The sequence below is a fragment of the Urocitellus parryii genome, chromosome 13 (assembly GCF_045843805.1).
Source record: "Urocitellus parryii isolate mUroPar1 chromosome 13, mUroPar1.hap1, whole genome shotgun sequence".
Classification (NCBI taxonomy): domain Eukaryota; kingdom Metazoa; phylum Chordata; class Mammalia; order Rodentia; family Sciuridae; genus Urocitellus; species Urocitellus parryii.
In genome coordinates, this window is record NC_135543.1 from 39,632,063 (window position 1) to 39,648,296 (window position 16,234).

At 41.9% G+C, this 16,234-nt stretch overlaps 1 protein-coding gene across 1 annotated transcript; it reads right to left on the bottom strand.

The window, feature by feature from the left end:
- Window positions 1-1,158: 1,158 nt before the first annotated feature.
- Window positions 1,159-2,947, bottom strand: LOC113178581 (E3 ubiquitin-protein ligase TRIM34-like). The gene has a single exon (XM_026382833.2). It carries the CDS (start codon window positions 2,925-2,927, stop codon window positions 1,470-1,472), a length of 1,458 nt encoding a protein of 485 aa, XP_026238618.2. The 5' UTR covers window positions 2,928-2,947; the 3' UTR covers window positions 1,159-1,469.
- Between the last annotated feature and the right edge of the window lie 13,287 nt (window positions 2,948-16,234).

Genomic DNA, 16,234 nt, shown 5'->3' on the forward strand with positions numbered 1-16,234 from the left:
TTATTGAGGATTTTTGTATCTATGTTCATTAGAGATACTGGTCTGAAGTTTTCTTTCTTTGATGTGTCTTTACCTGGTTTTGGAATCAGGGTAATATTGGCCTCATAGAATGAGTTTGGAAGTGCTCCCACTTTTTTTATTTCACAAAGTAATTTGAAGAATATCGGTATTAGTTCTTTATAGGTCTTATAGAACTCAGCTGTGTATCCATCAGGTCCTGGGCTTTTCTTGGTTGGTAGGCTTCTGATGGCATCTTCAATTTCATTGCTTGAAATTGATCTGTTTAAATTGTGTATATCATCTCGATTCAACTTGGACAAATCATAAGACTCTAGAAATTTGCCTTTGATATTTTCTATTTTATTGGAGTACAAATTTTCAAAATAATTTCTAATTATCTTTTTATTTCTGTAGTGTCCGTCATGATATTTCCTTTTCCATCACAGATGTTAATGATTTGAGTTTTCTCTTTCCTTCTTTTCATTAGCATGGCTAAGGGTTAGTCAATTTTGTTTTATTTTTTTTTTTCAAAGAGCCAACTTTTTGTTTTGTCACTTTTTTCAATTGTTTCTTTTGTTTCAATTTCATTGATATCAGCTCTGATTTTAATTATTTCCTCTCTTCTACTGCTTTTGGTGTTGATTTGTTCTTCTTTGTCTAGGGCTTTGAGATGTAGTGTTAGGTCATTTATTTGTTGACTTTTTCTTCTTTCAAGGAATGAACTCCATGCAGTGAACTTTCCTTTTAGTACTGCCTTCATCATGTCCCAGAGATTTAGATATGTTGTATCAGTGTTCTCATTTACCTCTAAGAATTTTTAATCTCCTCTTTGATGTCTTTTGCAACCCATTGTTCATTCAATAGCATATTTTTTAGTCTACAGGTGTTGGAGTAGCTTTTATTTTTTATTTTATCATTGATTTCTAATTTCATTCCATTATGATCTGATAGAATGCAGGGTAGTATCTATACTTTTTGTATTTGCTAAGAGTTTTTTTTTTTTTTAACAATGATCCATCTTTATTTTGGTGACAGAGATTAAATCCAGGAGTATTTAATCACTAAGCCACATCCCCAACTCCCTGTTTTCGTTTTTTAAATTTTGAGACAGGATCTTGCTAAATTGCTGAGGCTGGCTTTGAATTTGTGATCCTCCTATCTCAGCCACAGCTCCTGGGATTACAGGTGTGCCACCACGCTCAGCATAACAATTCTCCATCTTTACAAGGGATTCGATGTCTATCTTTGAGAATATGAGGAAGAATAAATGGGTACAAAAGCATCTCTCCTAACTCAAACCAAATACACCATAGTGTATCTCATCTCAAGGATGAGTAGAAATTCTCAAGTACAGAAGGGAGACCACAGGGATGAAAGACCACAGGATGAAAGGTGCAGATGTGTTCAGAAGCAGGAGAGGAGCCTCTAGAAAAGGAATCCTAAAGTAGGAGATGAGGGAATAAGAAAATTCAGCAGTTTGGTAGGCACAGTGTCATGGGGGCTGGACATTTATAAAGATTGAAATATGCATAAGCAGGCTGAGAAAAATAACATTTAGAGAATTTGTAGATGAGTGACCCATGGTTTGTGACGTTGAGAAATGAGACTATGCCTGCTTCATAGTCAAGAAAAACCCCAACACGACGGGGAGGAATAGCCATAAAGAGGGCCAACACCTTAGGATCAGAGCTGGAAGAATCCTCAAAGACTATATATTCAAAGTTATTCTGTAAACCTATAACCCAGTAGCCGTACTTAGGTCTGTATGTGGAGGACACATTTGTATGATTTGCGTCTTTTCTCTCAGCATACTTTGCAGAACGTTTTCTACAGTGTACTCCCAGGATCCAGCTGGTCTTTTTGGATACATCAACTTCCCAGTAATGTTTGCCTGAAGAGAAATGTTGCAAGCTTAAGATGCCACAATCATAACGCTTAAGTGGCCAAATACACACACTTGTCAATTGTCTCTCATCTTCCGAAAGTGCAAGATTCAAATTTAAGTTGCCTGGATTCAATGTTAAGTCCACCCAGTAGCATTGGGCATCTGTTAGCTCTCTGAAGCTCTGCAGCATCCCCCTCAGATCTGGAGCACGGAATACAGCCTTCAGCTTCTTGGAGACAGTTTTTGGCTTCTTCAGAGTCCAGATCTCACTCCATTTCATGATTCCACTTGTGTTCTGCAGTAGCTCCAGTGTTGACCATTGACTCCGACGCTCTAGATCTGAGAGGAGCTCTTTCACCAACTGCTTCTGATAGACCAGCTCATCCTCTGCTTCTGCCAAGCTATCTAGTGTCGTCTTCTCCTCCCGATCCAATCTTTGTAGCTCTCGCTCTTCCTCGCTGTCCAGGATTCTTCTAAGATGATTAAATTCCATTTGTATCCTTTTTCTCTCAGTCTCTACCTGACACTTCCAAGAAGTGATCTCTTCTTGGATATCAGCTTCCAACTTCTCAGCTTCTTCTTGTTCCTTCCTCAGCCTCTTGAGAACTGCTTGGAGCTTGTCCTGACATTCCTTGGTCACTTCATCCATGAGTAACGTTCGGTGCCCACGGTGCTCTTGAGAACGCTCACAAAGCCAGCAAATTACCTTCCTATCCTCCACACAGAAGAGTAGGAGTTTCTCTCCATGGCGTGCACATAAGTCTGCATTTTGCACAGTGCTAGGGCTCAACTTGACTTCCCTGAGTCCTTCTGCTATGTCAGCTGTAGGCTGATTAGCTTTGGTATTTCCAAATAAGTTCCTGATACTACATAGGAAACACCTGTTTTCCCCTCCTGGGCTGGTCACAGACTTCTTGTTCCTAGAGATGCATGTTTGGCAATAGCTGTGACCACAGCCTAGAGTCAGTAGCTCTGTTAAATGCTTTAGGCAGATGGGACATTTTGCCTTTTCTTGTGTGTTCACCAGGGTTTTTGAAGCCATCGCATTTCTTCCCTGGCTTCCTCCGGTCATAACTCCTGATGCTTTTCTTGTGTAAATCCTTCTGGATGACTCGGTGTAGAATCTGAGTTGGGAACCTCCAATATGTTACCTTTGTTGACCCGTGACGAGTCCTTGCTTCCCCGATGTTGAAGAATAACACCAGAGAAGCACGCCGAGGCAAGGTCAGAGTGGAAAATAGAAGTTTATTAAAGGACAGCAGAAAAGACTTCTCCCGAGGAAGAAGGGGACCCAAGAGGTGGAATCCTGCTAAGAGTTTCTTTATGGCATAATATATGGTCTATCTTAGAGAAGGATCCATGTGCTGCTGAGAAGAAAGTGTGTTTGCACATTGATGGATGAAGTATTCTATATGTCAGTTAAGTCCAAGTTATTGTATTATCGAGTTATATAGTTTTCTTTGTTCAGCTTTTGTTTGGAAGCTCTATCCAGTGGTGAAAGAGATGTGTAAAAGTCACCCAGAATTATTGTGTTGTGGTCTGTTTGACTCTTGAACTCGAGAAGAGTTTGTTTGATGAATGTAGATGCTCCATTGTTTGGGGCATATATATTTATAATCATTATGTCTTATTGGTGTATGATTCCCTTAAGCAGTATGAAATGTCCTTTATCCCTTTTGATTAACTTTAGCTTGAAGTCTACTTTATTTAATATGAGGATGGAAACCCCTGCTTGTTTCTGCAGTCCATGTGAGTGGTATGATTTTTCCCAACCTTTCACCTTCAGTCTGTGGATGTCTTTTCTATGAGATGAGTCTCTTAGAGGCAGCATATTCTTGGGTCCGTTTTTGAAATCCAATCTGTCTATGTCTTTTGAATGGTGAGTTTAGGCCATTAATATTCAGGGTTGTTATTGAGACATGATTTATGTTCTTAGCCATTTTTGTTATTTAACTTAACTTTGTTTCTCCTTTGATTCCTTTTTTCTTTAGTATAATCCCTCCCTCTGCTGATTTTCATTGTTGTTTTTCATTCCTCCTCATGGAATATTTTGCCAAGGATATTTTGTAGTATAGGTTTTCTAGTTGTAAATTCTTTAAACTTTTGTTTATCAAAAAAGTTTTTTATAATATATGGTCTATCTTAGCGAAGGATGCATGTGCTACTGAGAAGAAAGTGTATTTGCTCATTGATGGATGAAATATTTTAAATCTAAAGCTTAATTCTGCTGATATAAGATTCTTGGTTGACATCCATTTTCTTTCAGAGCTTCATATATGTTGTTCCAGGATCTTCTGGCTTTCAGGGTATGGGAAAAATCTGCAGAGATCCTAATTGGTTTCCCCCTATATGTAATCCCATTCCTTCTCTTGTGGCTTTTAAAATTCTTTCCTTATTCTGTATGCTAGGCATTTTCATTATAATGTGTCTTGGTGTGGATCTGTTGTGATTTTGTACATTTGGCATCCTGTAAGCCTCTTGTATTTGGTTTTCAAATTTATTCTTCATGTTTGGAAATTTTTCTAATATTATTCCATTGAATAGATTGTTCATTCCTTTGGTTTAGAACTCTATGCCTTCCTCTATCCCAATAACCGTTAAATTTGGTCTTTTTATGGTATCCCATATTTCTTGAATGTTCTGTTCATGGTTTCTTACCATCTTCACTGTGTGGTCTACATTCTTTTCAAGATTGTATATTTTGTCTTCATTTTCTGAGGTCCTGTCTTCCAAATAGTCTCATTTTGTTGGCGATGCTTTCTATCGTTTATTAATTTGGTTGTTTCTTCCATTTCAAAGATTTCTGTTTGGTATGTTTTCAAAACCACTATTTCCCTTTCAAAGTATTCTTTTGTTGCTTGTATTTGCTTTAAAAAAAAACATTTATTTTTTAGTTGTGGGTGGACACATACCTTTATTTTATTTTTAAGTGGTGCTGAGAATCAAACCCAGTGCCTCACACATGCTAGGCACAACTCCAGCCTTGTATTTGCTCTCTTATATTATTCTTTAGTTCACAGAACACTTTAATTATTTATATCCTGAATTCCTCTGTCATTTCTTCTGTTGTGCTGGCCAGTATTCCAATAATGTAGTATTTTGCTTTGTTTGGGGGCACTTTCTTCCCTTGTTTTTTCATGTTGTTCGTGTGTCTTCCCTTGTAGCACTGCATTACTGTTTTTACCCTATAGGCTTATAGTGCCCCTGCAGGGTTCCAATACCTCTTTGTTGAGGGGAAGAACTATGTTAACAGCTCCCAAAGCAAACAATATACAACCTTAAACCAAATAGTTGCTATTAAGATGTTTACAGTTTGGTCACCATATATAGAAATGATGATTTCAATTATTATCTACAATCTAAACAGTAGGTTTGCAAAAGGGTTTACCTTTTCTGATGGTGGACAAAGAACAAGTGGTGAGGTGTAGGATGAGATGCTGAGGGGGTTGAAGGGGAGGATATAGAGTTATTATATCTTAGGAAGTGTGAAAGAGAAATCTAAAGATGATGGTGAGTAGCAGGAAAAGAGAGGAAGTGATTTTGGGTAGACAAGTAAATGGGAAGACAGTAGAATACTTAAAACAAACACACATAAATATTAAGAAAAATTTAAAAATGTAAAAATAGGGATAAAAGAATATACTATACAACTGTGATATACTATTCAGACATCCCAGTCCTCTGTATCCTAATTGATGCAAAGTACTTGGTTTCACATATGTTGGGGATGTAAGGGAGCAAAAATAGAGAGAGAGAAAAGAAAAAAAAATCTTGAAGGAAGAAACAAGGATTGTTTGGGTTGGAGATCAGTAGCTTTCCTGCTTTCCTTCTTATCCAGTGTATGGGGTTTTCTGTTGTTAGCCGTATCTCCACCCTCAGGATGGTGATTGTTACCAGGGTGAGAGGGTTGGTATTGGGTGGAGGGCACCTGGAAGTGGGGTATGATGCCTGCTGGTCCCCAATGGGAGACTGTACCCCAAGGATCTCCTTTGGGGCCCACTTGTTTGATGTGGGCACCTGGTCTTATCTCCTTATATTGCCTGCAGACTTCACAGTTCCTGGTTTCTAAATTAGTCTCTAGACTGTATCTCACTCACCCTCTCCCTTTCTACCTTCTAATTAGAAACCTTTCTCTTCCAAGGTCTTGTGGGTTGCACTCTGGGGACTTCACACCTAACTTGGAGAGCTGTTTCTATTGGGCAGTCACTGTGCTGGGTTAGTGATTGCAGAGGTGGGGAGGGGGGGGAGTTGGGAACTGTGGTACCTGCCAGCTGGTATTCCAAACTGGGAGTTGCCCTACCTAAAGATGGTGATGAAGTTGACCTAAGATGGAGGCAGCTGCATTCATTGATGGGTTGTCGGGTGGGGTAGGGGGACCGGATTATGGCACTGGGCAATGTATTCAGAGATGTAGCTCTGTGGCATTCAGTATTATGGCTGTAAACTGTCTTCAGAGCCTGTGTGATGGCCCCAGGTACAGGCAGGCTACCATGCATAGGGGACTATGGCAGTGGTTGCAGAGTCCCAGGATGGAGGTGAACGGGGTAAGGAGCACATTGGGAGATGGGGGTCTACACGGGAGTGACGACCAGAGTTCCTGAGCATGGGTAGTGGCTGGGTGTCCTGTGTGGGATCCACATCTGGGATTCCTGCTCAGGTGGGCGGCCAGGAGTCCTGCACAGGTGCTGATGCCAGTGGTCCCACTTGGGCACCTGGGAGTCCTACGTGGACAGTCAGGGTAGTCAGAGTGCTGCTCTGACACTGAGGCCTGGAATCCTTCACAGGCATGGCAGCCTGTGATTCCTGCATGGGAGCAGATGTGTGTGTGTGAGGAGGTCCTCTATCTCTCAGAGAAGTAATATTCCTGCTACTTGAATTCCAGGTCATGGAACGACACAGAATGCTGCCTCCCCCTTGCCTGCCATCTTGGATCCTCCTACTTTTCTATTTTCATCCCTTTTATTTTCTTCTCTTGCTTAATTGCTATGGCTAGAATTTCTAGCACCATATTATGTAGGAGTGGTGAGAATGGACATTCTTGTCCCAGATTTTAAAAGAAATGCTTCTGTTTTTCCCCATTTACTATGATGTTGGCTTTGGGTTTTTCACATATAGTTTTTATGATGTTGAGGTTGGTTCCTTCTGTCTCTAATTTCTTCAGTGTTTTTATGATGGATGGGTGTTCACTTTTGTCAGAGGCCTTCTCTGAATCTGTTGAGATGATGAAGTGGTTTTTAACTCTATTTATGTGATGAATTAGACATTTGTTGTTTTGCTTATGGTAAATCATTTTTGCATCTCTGGAATAAAACCAAGTTGGTTGGGATATACAGTTTTCTCAATATGTTGTTTAACACAATTTGCTAATATTTTTATTAAGTATTTTTTGCACCTAAGTCCATCAAGGATGTTGGTTTATAGTTTTCTTTCCTTGATGTGTCTTTATCTGAGTTTGGTATGAATGTGATACTGGCTTCCAGACTCTGTTTTTTTTTTTTTCAGAGATTGGTGGAATTAAGGGCAACATGGGAAGCATCTATTTGGTATGTAGCACCTGGGAGGCATCCAGTAACTTGAAGTTTCTCTCACCTCAAAACTGAAGAAATTAAATGTCCCTGTGCATCTGAGCACCTGCTTTCTCCTTCCTATCTTGGTTTTGGGGTTTGTTTGGTTTTCATTTCTCCTGAGTTTTCCTGGAAAACTATGGCTAGAATTTCCTCCAAAGTGGTGAGAATAGTTTATCTCTGGTGTACATAATTGCCTTCAAGGAAGTTCTTCTGTTCTTCCCACTGCCTCTGTTGATCAATACTCACTTTCTAACAGTGTCCAGTAGAATGTTCTGTGATGATGAAAATTCAACATCTGTGCTATCTGATGGAATGTTCACTGGCCACACGTGGTTCTTAAGTGTTTGAAATGTAAGTAGCAGGAATGAAGATTGGATTTAGGATCTCGTTGAATTTTAACTAAATTAAAAGAGCAAAATGCAGCAGGTGATTTCTTGTACTTCCAAAGCATTAACTGCATGGACTCCCTACCAAGGAAACTCCCAAGTCCAGATGCACAGCTCATAGTTCCTATCTCTTGTCTCATACTATCGATCTATTGTTCATTCCCATCTATTGACAGAAACCAAAAACTCACTTTGATGAAGCTGAATATATCAGATTCTCCTTCAAGATCCAGTCTGTTTCTGTTTTCCCCTCAATTTAGTAACTCAAGAGACAAACCCATGAGTCATCTGTTTTTTCCCCTCTGTAGTCATAACTAACCCCACCTCACTTCTCTGTCCATCTGGTCCTTTGTTTCCTCAACAACTGTCTGGATTTCCCCCTCTTCTTACCAGAAGGCTTTGTCTCCTTTGAATCCATCTCCCAGATGCTACAGAAATTGGCCTTTCAAAGCACTCACCGGCTTGCTTAAAACCTTTCAGTGGCTCCTGTAGCGTACCGATAAGGTCCAAGTATTTCTGCTTCTCACATCAGGCCTTAATGACACAACCCCTGGCTGCCTTTCTAGGGACTGCCACCTTGTTTCTACATCCGCTCAACACCTGCCAGCTGCCCTGAGGAGCCAGTGTCCTGTGCCTGCCTTTGCACACCATCTTTCATACCCCACCTTTTATCATTGGGGTGTGCACTGAGGTCCAGGTCTTTCATGTTCCGAATGAAGAATTGAATAAGACACACAGAAGCAATAGGCAAAGTGCAAAGTTATTGAAGTTGAAGGTGGATGTAACACTCTGTAAGATAAAGCAGAGTGGGCCAACTGATAAAGAGGCTCAAGGATCCAATATCTGGAAATTAGTGTCTTACATGGCGAGCTGTGAAGCGTTCCCTGTCCTATAAGGACCAATTGAAGATCTTAGCCCATTTGCTCCTATTGGTTTACTTTAAAAAAAAAAAACGAATTAGAACATTGCCCACTTTACTCCCATTAATCATTTAAAATACTGAATTTGTGGTGGGAGTTGTCATGGTAATGAAATTTACCAATAAACAGGGATGTGACTCATCTCCCTGTCTTATCCTCCAGTGGCATCTTTCTTATACCCTGCTTCCACCATCTTGGTGTCCCTGAACTTCTACCTAACATTTTCCCCTGAGAGAAGTGATCTCCAAGTTCTTTTTGGGTAGCTGAGGGGCTGGAGGTCTCCTCTGATAGCTGCTGCAGGCTGACAATGGACTGTTGTCCCTGCTTATTTGGGATTCACAGACTTCTTGCCCTATCCGATCAAAATGAGACAGCAGAGTACCTGGGTCCACTTGCAGGATCTGTTTGTAGCCATGCTGCAGTATCAGCTGGAGTTTGAGGGCTTCTAAATGAGAAGAAATAAACCCTGTTAGTAGGTTTAGCAGGCAGGGTCCAAACAACAAAACCAGAAGGAGTATGGAAAGGGATGCTGTCAGGGGTAGTAACCAAGACATCCAATTTCACAATTTTGACCATGATCTCCATGACTCTGACAATGGCTGTCAGAATCTGGAGGCACTGACTATTAATTTTTTTTTGTTCCATCCATAACAACTCCAAATTGGTTTGCATAACAGCAGCATTTCTCCTCCAAGAAGAGACATAATCCCCCCTTTTCAGCGGTTAAAGTCCCCTCCTATCTTGGAGAGTGCTGCTAATGAGTCTATCTGATTTTGGAGGGTGGTTATGCTTTTTGCTCTTTCCTCTAGGCTGTCAGAGAGATCTTTAGACAAATTCTGGAAATAGGAGAGGGAAATGGTTAACCCCCTACCCCTGTGCCAACTCTTGCAGCTATTACCAGTCGTACTAGGAAGGGAATTGTTGCCGAAAACTTGGTCCTTGTCCCCAATGCCAATCTGGTAACCAGGACACAGTTTTTGAGGGGGGGGGGAAAGAAAAAGGCAAAAGAAAGTTTATTGCTTTGCTAGCAAAGGAGAAACACGGGGAACTCCTGCTCCAAAGCCTGTGATTCTGCCCATGAGCTGGAACAGAGGGCTTTTAAAGAGGTGACTCAAAGACTATATTCCATGTGTTCTCTGTTGGAGTTGTAATTCACTTGTTAATTTGGGAGATGGTCATTTCTGAGATCTTCTGGCACCAGCCCCAAAGTCTGGATTACTTCATTCCTAGGGTGGGTGTGTACTCAGAGACAGATAATCCATCTAGGATGGGGAAGAAAAGTAATCCTATTTCCCTTGAGATTAGGGAGGGGGAGATATTAGGGAGGAGCTGGGAGAGAGGAAGAAAAAGAAACATGTCCATTTTAAAAACAAGTGGCAGAGCAGCAAGAGTTATATTCAAAGCATAAAGTTACAGAATCCAATGGATAGTTCTTTTGGCTCTAGTAGATGTCATTAAAAGTGTGATTAGAGATTGATCGTTAGGGGCTGTATCTATGTTTGTGGCTAGGTATACCAGCGTACATGTCCCCGTTCGGTTGGCTGGTAGACACAAGTAACCCAATTTGTTCCACACAAGAAAAAGATTCCTGGTGTTTCCATTGGTCCTTGTCCTCAATGCCAATCCGGTAACCAGGACACAGTTTTTGAGGGAGGAAAAAAAAAAAAGCAAAAGAAAGTTTATTGCTTTGCTAGCAAAGGAGAAACATGGGGAACTCCCGTTCCAAAGCCTGTGTTTCTGCCCATGCACCTGGCCTGTGGGATAATTTTTAAGGTAGGATTGAAAAGGTGGCTTTCTAAAGTTTCCAAGTACTACCCAGAATCTTATACCTTTGATACAGGACACCTGGAACTTGAGCCTTGTTTGGGTTGTAATAGGTCCCGATATTGGCAGATAAAATGAAGTGTTAGTCATATTATTTTGATAGGACTGGAGGAGCTCAAGTGCCCTTCTAGTCCTTGTGTTTTTGGTCATCTCTGTAATTTGGAAGTTGTAAAAATCATCTAAAGTCATTAGCTGGAATGCAGGACTACCTTCATGTTTAGGATGGTGAGTCCTTTTGCTGGGATGACAGTGTTTTCTTTAGAGGTCGGGGATAGGCATATCCAACAGTCTAATTTAGCCAACCCCGTATTTGATTGGCTTAGTGGATGGTGGGTAAGGTTTAAAGTTTTTAACAGATACATTGGATCCAAGAGTCTTCCTAGATGTTGACTTGAGCCAATTACTGGCCATAGGCCAGAGTCAGGGAGAGAAATGGGGAAAAGCAGAGTGAGGCTTTTAAATATGGTAGCAGTCCTCTGGAATAGTAACCTCATGTTAATGAGACAGTAAAGGTCTTATTGTTGACAATACAATCTTAGGAATAGCAGGATTCCACACACAATAAACCCATGGAGAATGATAATTCCCCAAATTGGAGTCCCACCTCAGGTGGGGTAAAGAATCAGGAGACATTCACTTATCTTTTGGTGGTTGTTTTTTGAAAAGGTGTAAGGTCCTTGCTTAGCATCTGGACGGCCATCTTAAGTGACAGCCGCCATTTTAAGAAAAATTTCACTTTCCTGCCCAAGGGCGTTCCTGAGAAAGGCTCACCAGTCCCTCATAACAACCCAACCCTTCACCGCCTGCGTTAGGACCCACCTGGCTCTAATCCCTGAGCCTGCCGCATAAAAGTCCCAAACCCCAAGCCTGTTTTGCCTCTCTTCATCTATGGAGAGATGTACCTTTATTTGTCAGCTCTGACAAATAAACTCTTGTGTGTATCTCTGCCTGGTCTCAGTCTTTCATTTCTCACTTCTCCATCTCTCATTCCTTACTTTCCCTTCAAAAGGAACTTGAGGTATTCAACTGGATAATTGGTCCAAGTTTCCTCAAGTGGGGTGTGATGGCCAGGGCAGTGCTCACTTCACCCTTGATAGACTTTAATATCTGTGGACTAGCCAGAATTACCTGATACGGACCTTTCCATCTTGACCCCAGTTGATCCTCTGGGGATCTTTCCTTCCAGGTTTTTATGAACACCTGTTGTCTGGATTTTACTCATAGGGCCCCTCTCTCTTTAGGAGCTGAAGGACTTGGTTTCCTATGGTTTGAATAGCCAGATGGAATTTGCCCAAATTGTTTAAGTATTTAATGAGTTCAGTAGCTTCTGGATCTGCCACAAGTTCTTTTGACAGAAAAGGTCCCTCATAAAGCATTTCATAAGGGCTTTATTTAGCTGGGTCCTAGAAACATTTTGAATTCTTATGAGAGCAATGGTCTCCTATGTTTCAGAAGTCTCCGGACAGAGTTTAGCTAGGGCCCGTTTTAGGGTCTGGTTGGTTCTTTCCTCTTTTCCTGATGACTAGGGTCTCCAAGCTGAAGGTAGGTGGCATTTAATTCTCAGGGCTTTGGCAACCCTTTGTGTGATTGAAAGGGACATGAAAGAAGGTCCACTGTCACTCTGTAAGCTTTGGGGGAACCCAAATCTAGGGACTATTTCTTTTAATAGGGCTTTTGCTACTTCTGTGGTCTTTTCTGTCCTTGTAGGGTAGGCTTCACCCACCCAGTAAAAAAGTCCACTAGGAAAAGTAAATATTTAAATCCCTGGATTCGCCAGTCTCCTCCTGGGTGTGTTCTCTTGTGTTGTGTTGGTTCAACCATTTGAGGGAGCCTGGGCCTGGGGTTGTTATGAGAGCAAACAGAGCAAGCCCTCACTGTTTTGTTTAGACCATCACCCAGAAAAATTTGAGTAGCTATTAAGGGTCGTTCCTCACCCTAGGTGGAAAGAGTCATGTAAGGTGGTCTTCCATTGAGTTGACATGGATAAATAAAGTTGTCCATCCCTTTCCCACTATTTCCCTTGAGTGGCTTCTGCCCCGAGAGTAGCCTGTTCCTCCCCTGAAGTACAGATTAGGTGTACTTTGGAAAGGTAGCAAAGCCATAGCCAGGGTTGGACTTATTCTCGTGGCTGCCTCCTTGGCTATTTGATCAGCTCTTTTGTTGCCTCAGGATGCTTTTGATATATGCTTTTGATGTCCCCAGCAGTGCATGACAGCTACCCTTTGGGGGAGAGTCACAGCTTCCAAGAGCTGCAAGATTTGTTTCTTATGTTTAACGGGGGGACTGTCGACTTGTCAGAGGGGCTCTTTGAGCATTTTGGTGTAACACCAAACACATACTTGGATATATATATATATATATATATATATATATATATATATATATATATAAAACACTTTACCCTATCCTTTTATTAAGGCTCTAATTAGAGCAATTGGCTCAGTCTATTGAGCTGAAATCCCAGGGGGCAAGGAGAAGCATCTATTATTTTTTTCTAGGCTAACTGCTGCATATCCAGCCTTCCTCTGACATCTGTGAACCCCTCCTCCTTGGGGTTAGGCAGGGGTTGGTCAGGAAGGTCTGGCATAGGTCTGAAGGGTTACTTTCTCACATGAATGTTCAGCTGGGAGGTCAGTTGGCATGAGAGAGGCTGGATTGAGAGTATTACATGTACTGATACTGAAATCAGGATTACCCAAGAGAACTGCCTTATATTTTGTGAATTTCTCTCCTGTCATCCATAAATGCCCTTTTATTTCCAAAAAGGCTTTAATCTGGTATGGGATGACGACCTCAAGAGATTGTCCTAAAGTAACCTTAGAGGCCTCTGTTACCAGGAGGACTAAAGCTGCCACCATTTGCAAACACCCTGGCCACCCTGTAGTTACTCCATCTAGTTTCTTGGAGAAATAAGCCACTGGCCTGTGTTGGCCCCCCCAGGTGTAGGGTCGGGACCCCTGTGGCTATCCCTTTTCTTTCTGCCACACTAAGTATGAATGGCTTAGGTAGGTAGGTATTCCTAGGGCTGTGGCCTGGCTAAGGGCCTGCTTTATTGTCCCAAAGGCCACTTCTTTTTCTTCACTCCACTCTAGAGGCTCTGAGTCTGGCTGTTTTGGGGTTTTGTGATAAGGCTCGAGTTTGGGATCTGGATTCGACAGAAACCTGCCATTCCTAAAATGGAGTGGAGCTGTTGCTTATTAATGATGGACCCAAATCACAATGGCCCCTATCCTGTCCAGGGAGACTTGTACCCTCTGTTGGCATATCTGAACCTTCTTTTCAGATACATTGTACCCTCTTTCTGCCAAGAAATTGAGTGTTCCCATGATGTTCTGGTTGGAGACCTCCTTGGTTGGGCTACATATTACCAGGTCATCCTCATATTGAAGGATGCCTCCTGTGCTTGAGCCTGAGATCCTTCAAGTCCCTTGCCAGGGTCTTAGCAAAGAAATGAGGGCTAAGCCTAAACCCCTGAGGGAGGACTAACTGTGGACATTATTGTCTTTCCTTATTAAAAGGATTTTCCCATTCAAAAATCAAGAAGATATGGGGATGATGGGTGCAGTGGGATTGAAAAGAATACATCCTTGAGATCCAGCACCTTAAACAAAGTAGTCTCCTGGTATTTGGGAGAGCAGGGTATAGGTACACCTCTGCAACTAAGGGGTGTACAGCCTCATTAATAAGTTTCAGATTTTGGAGGTGGGTACCAGGGATTGAACTCAGGAGCACTCAACCATTGAGCCACATCCCCAGCCCTATTTTGTATATTATTTAGAGACAGGGTCTCATGGAGTTGCTTAGCACCTCACTTTTGCTGAGGCTGGCTTTGAACTTTCCATCCTCCTGCCTCAGCCTCCCAAGCCACTGGGATTACAGGTGTGTGCCACTGCGTCCGGCTAAATTTCAGATCTTGTCGCCAGTATTCCTTGCCAGGTTTTAGGACAGGCAAAATTAGGGGATTACAGGGAAATTGGCAAGATTTAAGAAGTCCATATTGAACTAGCTCATAGATAATAGGTTGTAATCCCCCTTTTCTGCCTCTTCCTTTAAAGGATATTGTTTTTTATGTGAGTAATGGCCAGGATCCTTTAGGGTTATATGTACTGGGGGAGCATAAAAAGGTTTCCCTGTGCTTCCTGCTTACCAAGCCAAAAGATTTACTTGAGAATCAATCTCCTCAGATACAGGGTCACTAATGACCCCAAAGAATGTTTGGGGTTTGTATCCCAATTGAAGAATGCCCCTAGTTTTGCCATTATGTCTCATCCTAGCAGTGGAAGAGGAGAGCTGGGGATAAGAAATTCATGAGTAAAAAGATCATCAAGTAGGCAAGGTATGGGAAGGGTGAAGTATCTTGTTTTGTTGATCCCTTCAAGGCCTATCACAAAAATGGACCTGGAAGAAGGCTTTCCAGCATAAGTGGTCTAGCAGAGCAAGTAGTCCCCATATCAACAAGGAATTGGATCTGCCTACCCATAACCTCCAAGGTTACCAGAGATTCCTCAAGACAGATGGTGATGTCACATGGGGGCTTCAGTGGCCACCTTGGGCATCCTCGATCAGCTTTCTCTCCATCCAGGAGGGCCTGTTCCACTTGAATCTTGATTGACCTAGTCCCTCTTTTGGAATAGGGACAGTCAACTCCCCAGTGCCAGGGGTCTTCTGAAGTGTTTTTACACCGTTTACAAGGATCCAGTGGTGGCCTTTGGCAATCTCTTGCACAATGCCCTGTGCTTTTGCATTTAAAGTGGTCTTTCTCTGAGGTCCTCTTGGATTTGCTCTGGATGGTTTATGGGTCTTGCAGGCATTGCCAATTATGGCCACCATAAGTCTGGTTTGCCATCTATCTTTGCTGTGATCCTTTCTAACTTCCTCCAAATCCCTGGTGTTGAAAACCACAAAGGCAGAGTCTAGTAATTGGTTTCTGCTTGTCAGAGGTCCTATCTGAAGTTTTTGTAATTTTCTCCTAATGCCTGGGAGAAAATTGGCTAATGAAATGTTGGCCTAATATGGCCATGCCTTCTAAAGAGAAGGGGTTTATATTGGTATATTTTTGGAAGGCCTCTTCTAACTTGTCACAGAATGGTGCAGGGTTTTCATTTTTCCTTGGGTAATACTTTTTTAAAAAATACTTTTTAGTTGTAAATGGATCTTTTATTTATTTACTTACATGCTGTGCCCAGGGCCTCACACATGTCAGACAAGTGCTGTACCACTGAGCCACAACTCCAGCTCCAATACTTCTTAATTTGTCATAATTTATTGGGTTTTGTATGCCTTTCTCCATCCATGTCATCTGGATTCTCCTTGTCATTCCTGTGGGAGTATTATAATCCTAATTGGGATATTTTGTTGGAACTCTCTCTGCCTTGGGTGGGGATTTCCCTCCTGGGCCAAAATTTCATCAGTTTCCCTTGAGGCTGCCCGTTCCTTCTCTGGTGGGGTGCAGCATACTGTCAAGATAAACTAAATGTCTTTCCAGAACAAAACAAAAGCCATGGTTAGGATTTGAGACCCGTTGGCAAATCTGGGTCTTCTGAGTATTTCCCTAGTCTTTCCTTACCCTGTTGGATGTCTGTAATGTCCAAGGGGACTTGCACCTTCACAGTCACCTCTGCTCCAGCCACCTCCCTGAGTGGTAACATGAGG

What these genes read in the sequence shown, in the direction of transcription:
- LOC113178581 (XM_026382833.2), bottom strand. Translation starts at nt 2,927, where the DNA reads ATGGCTTCAAAAACCCTGGTGAACACACAAGAAAAGGCAAAATGTCCC.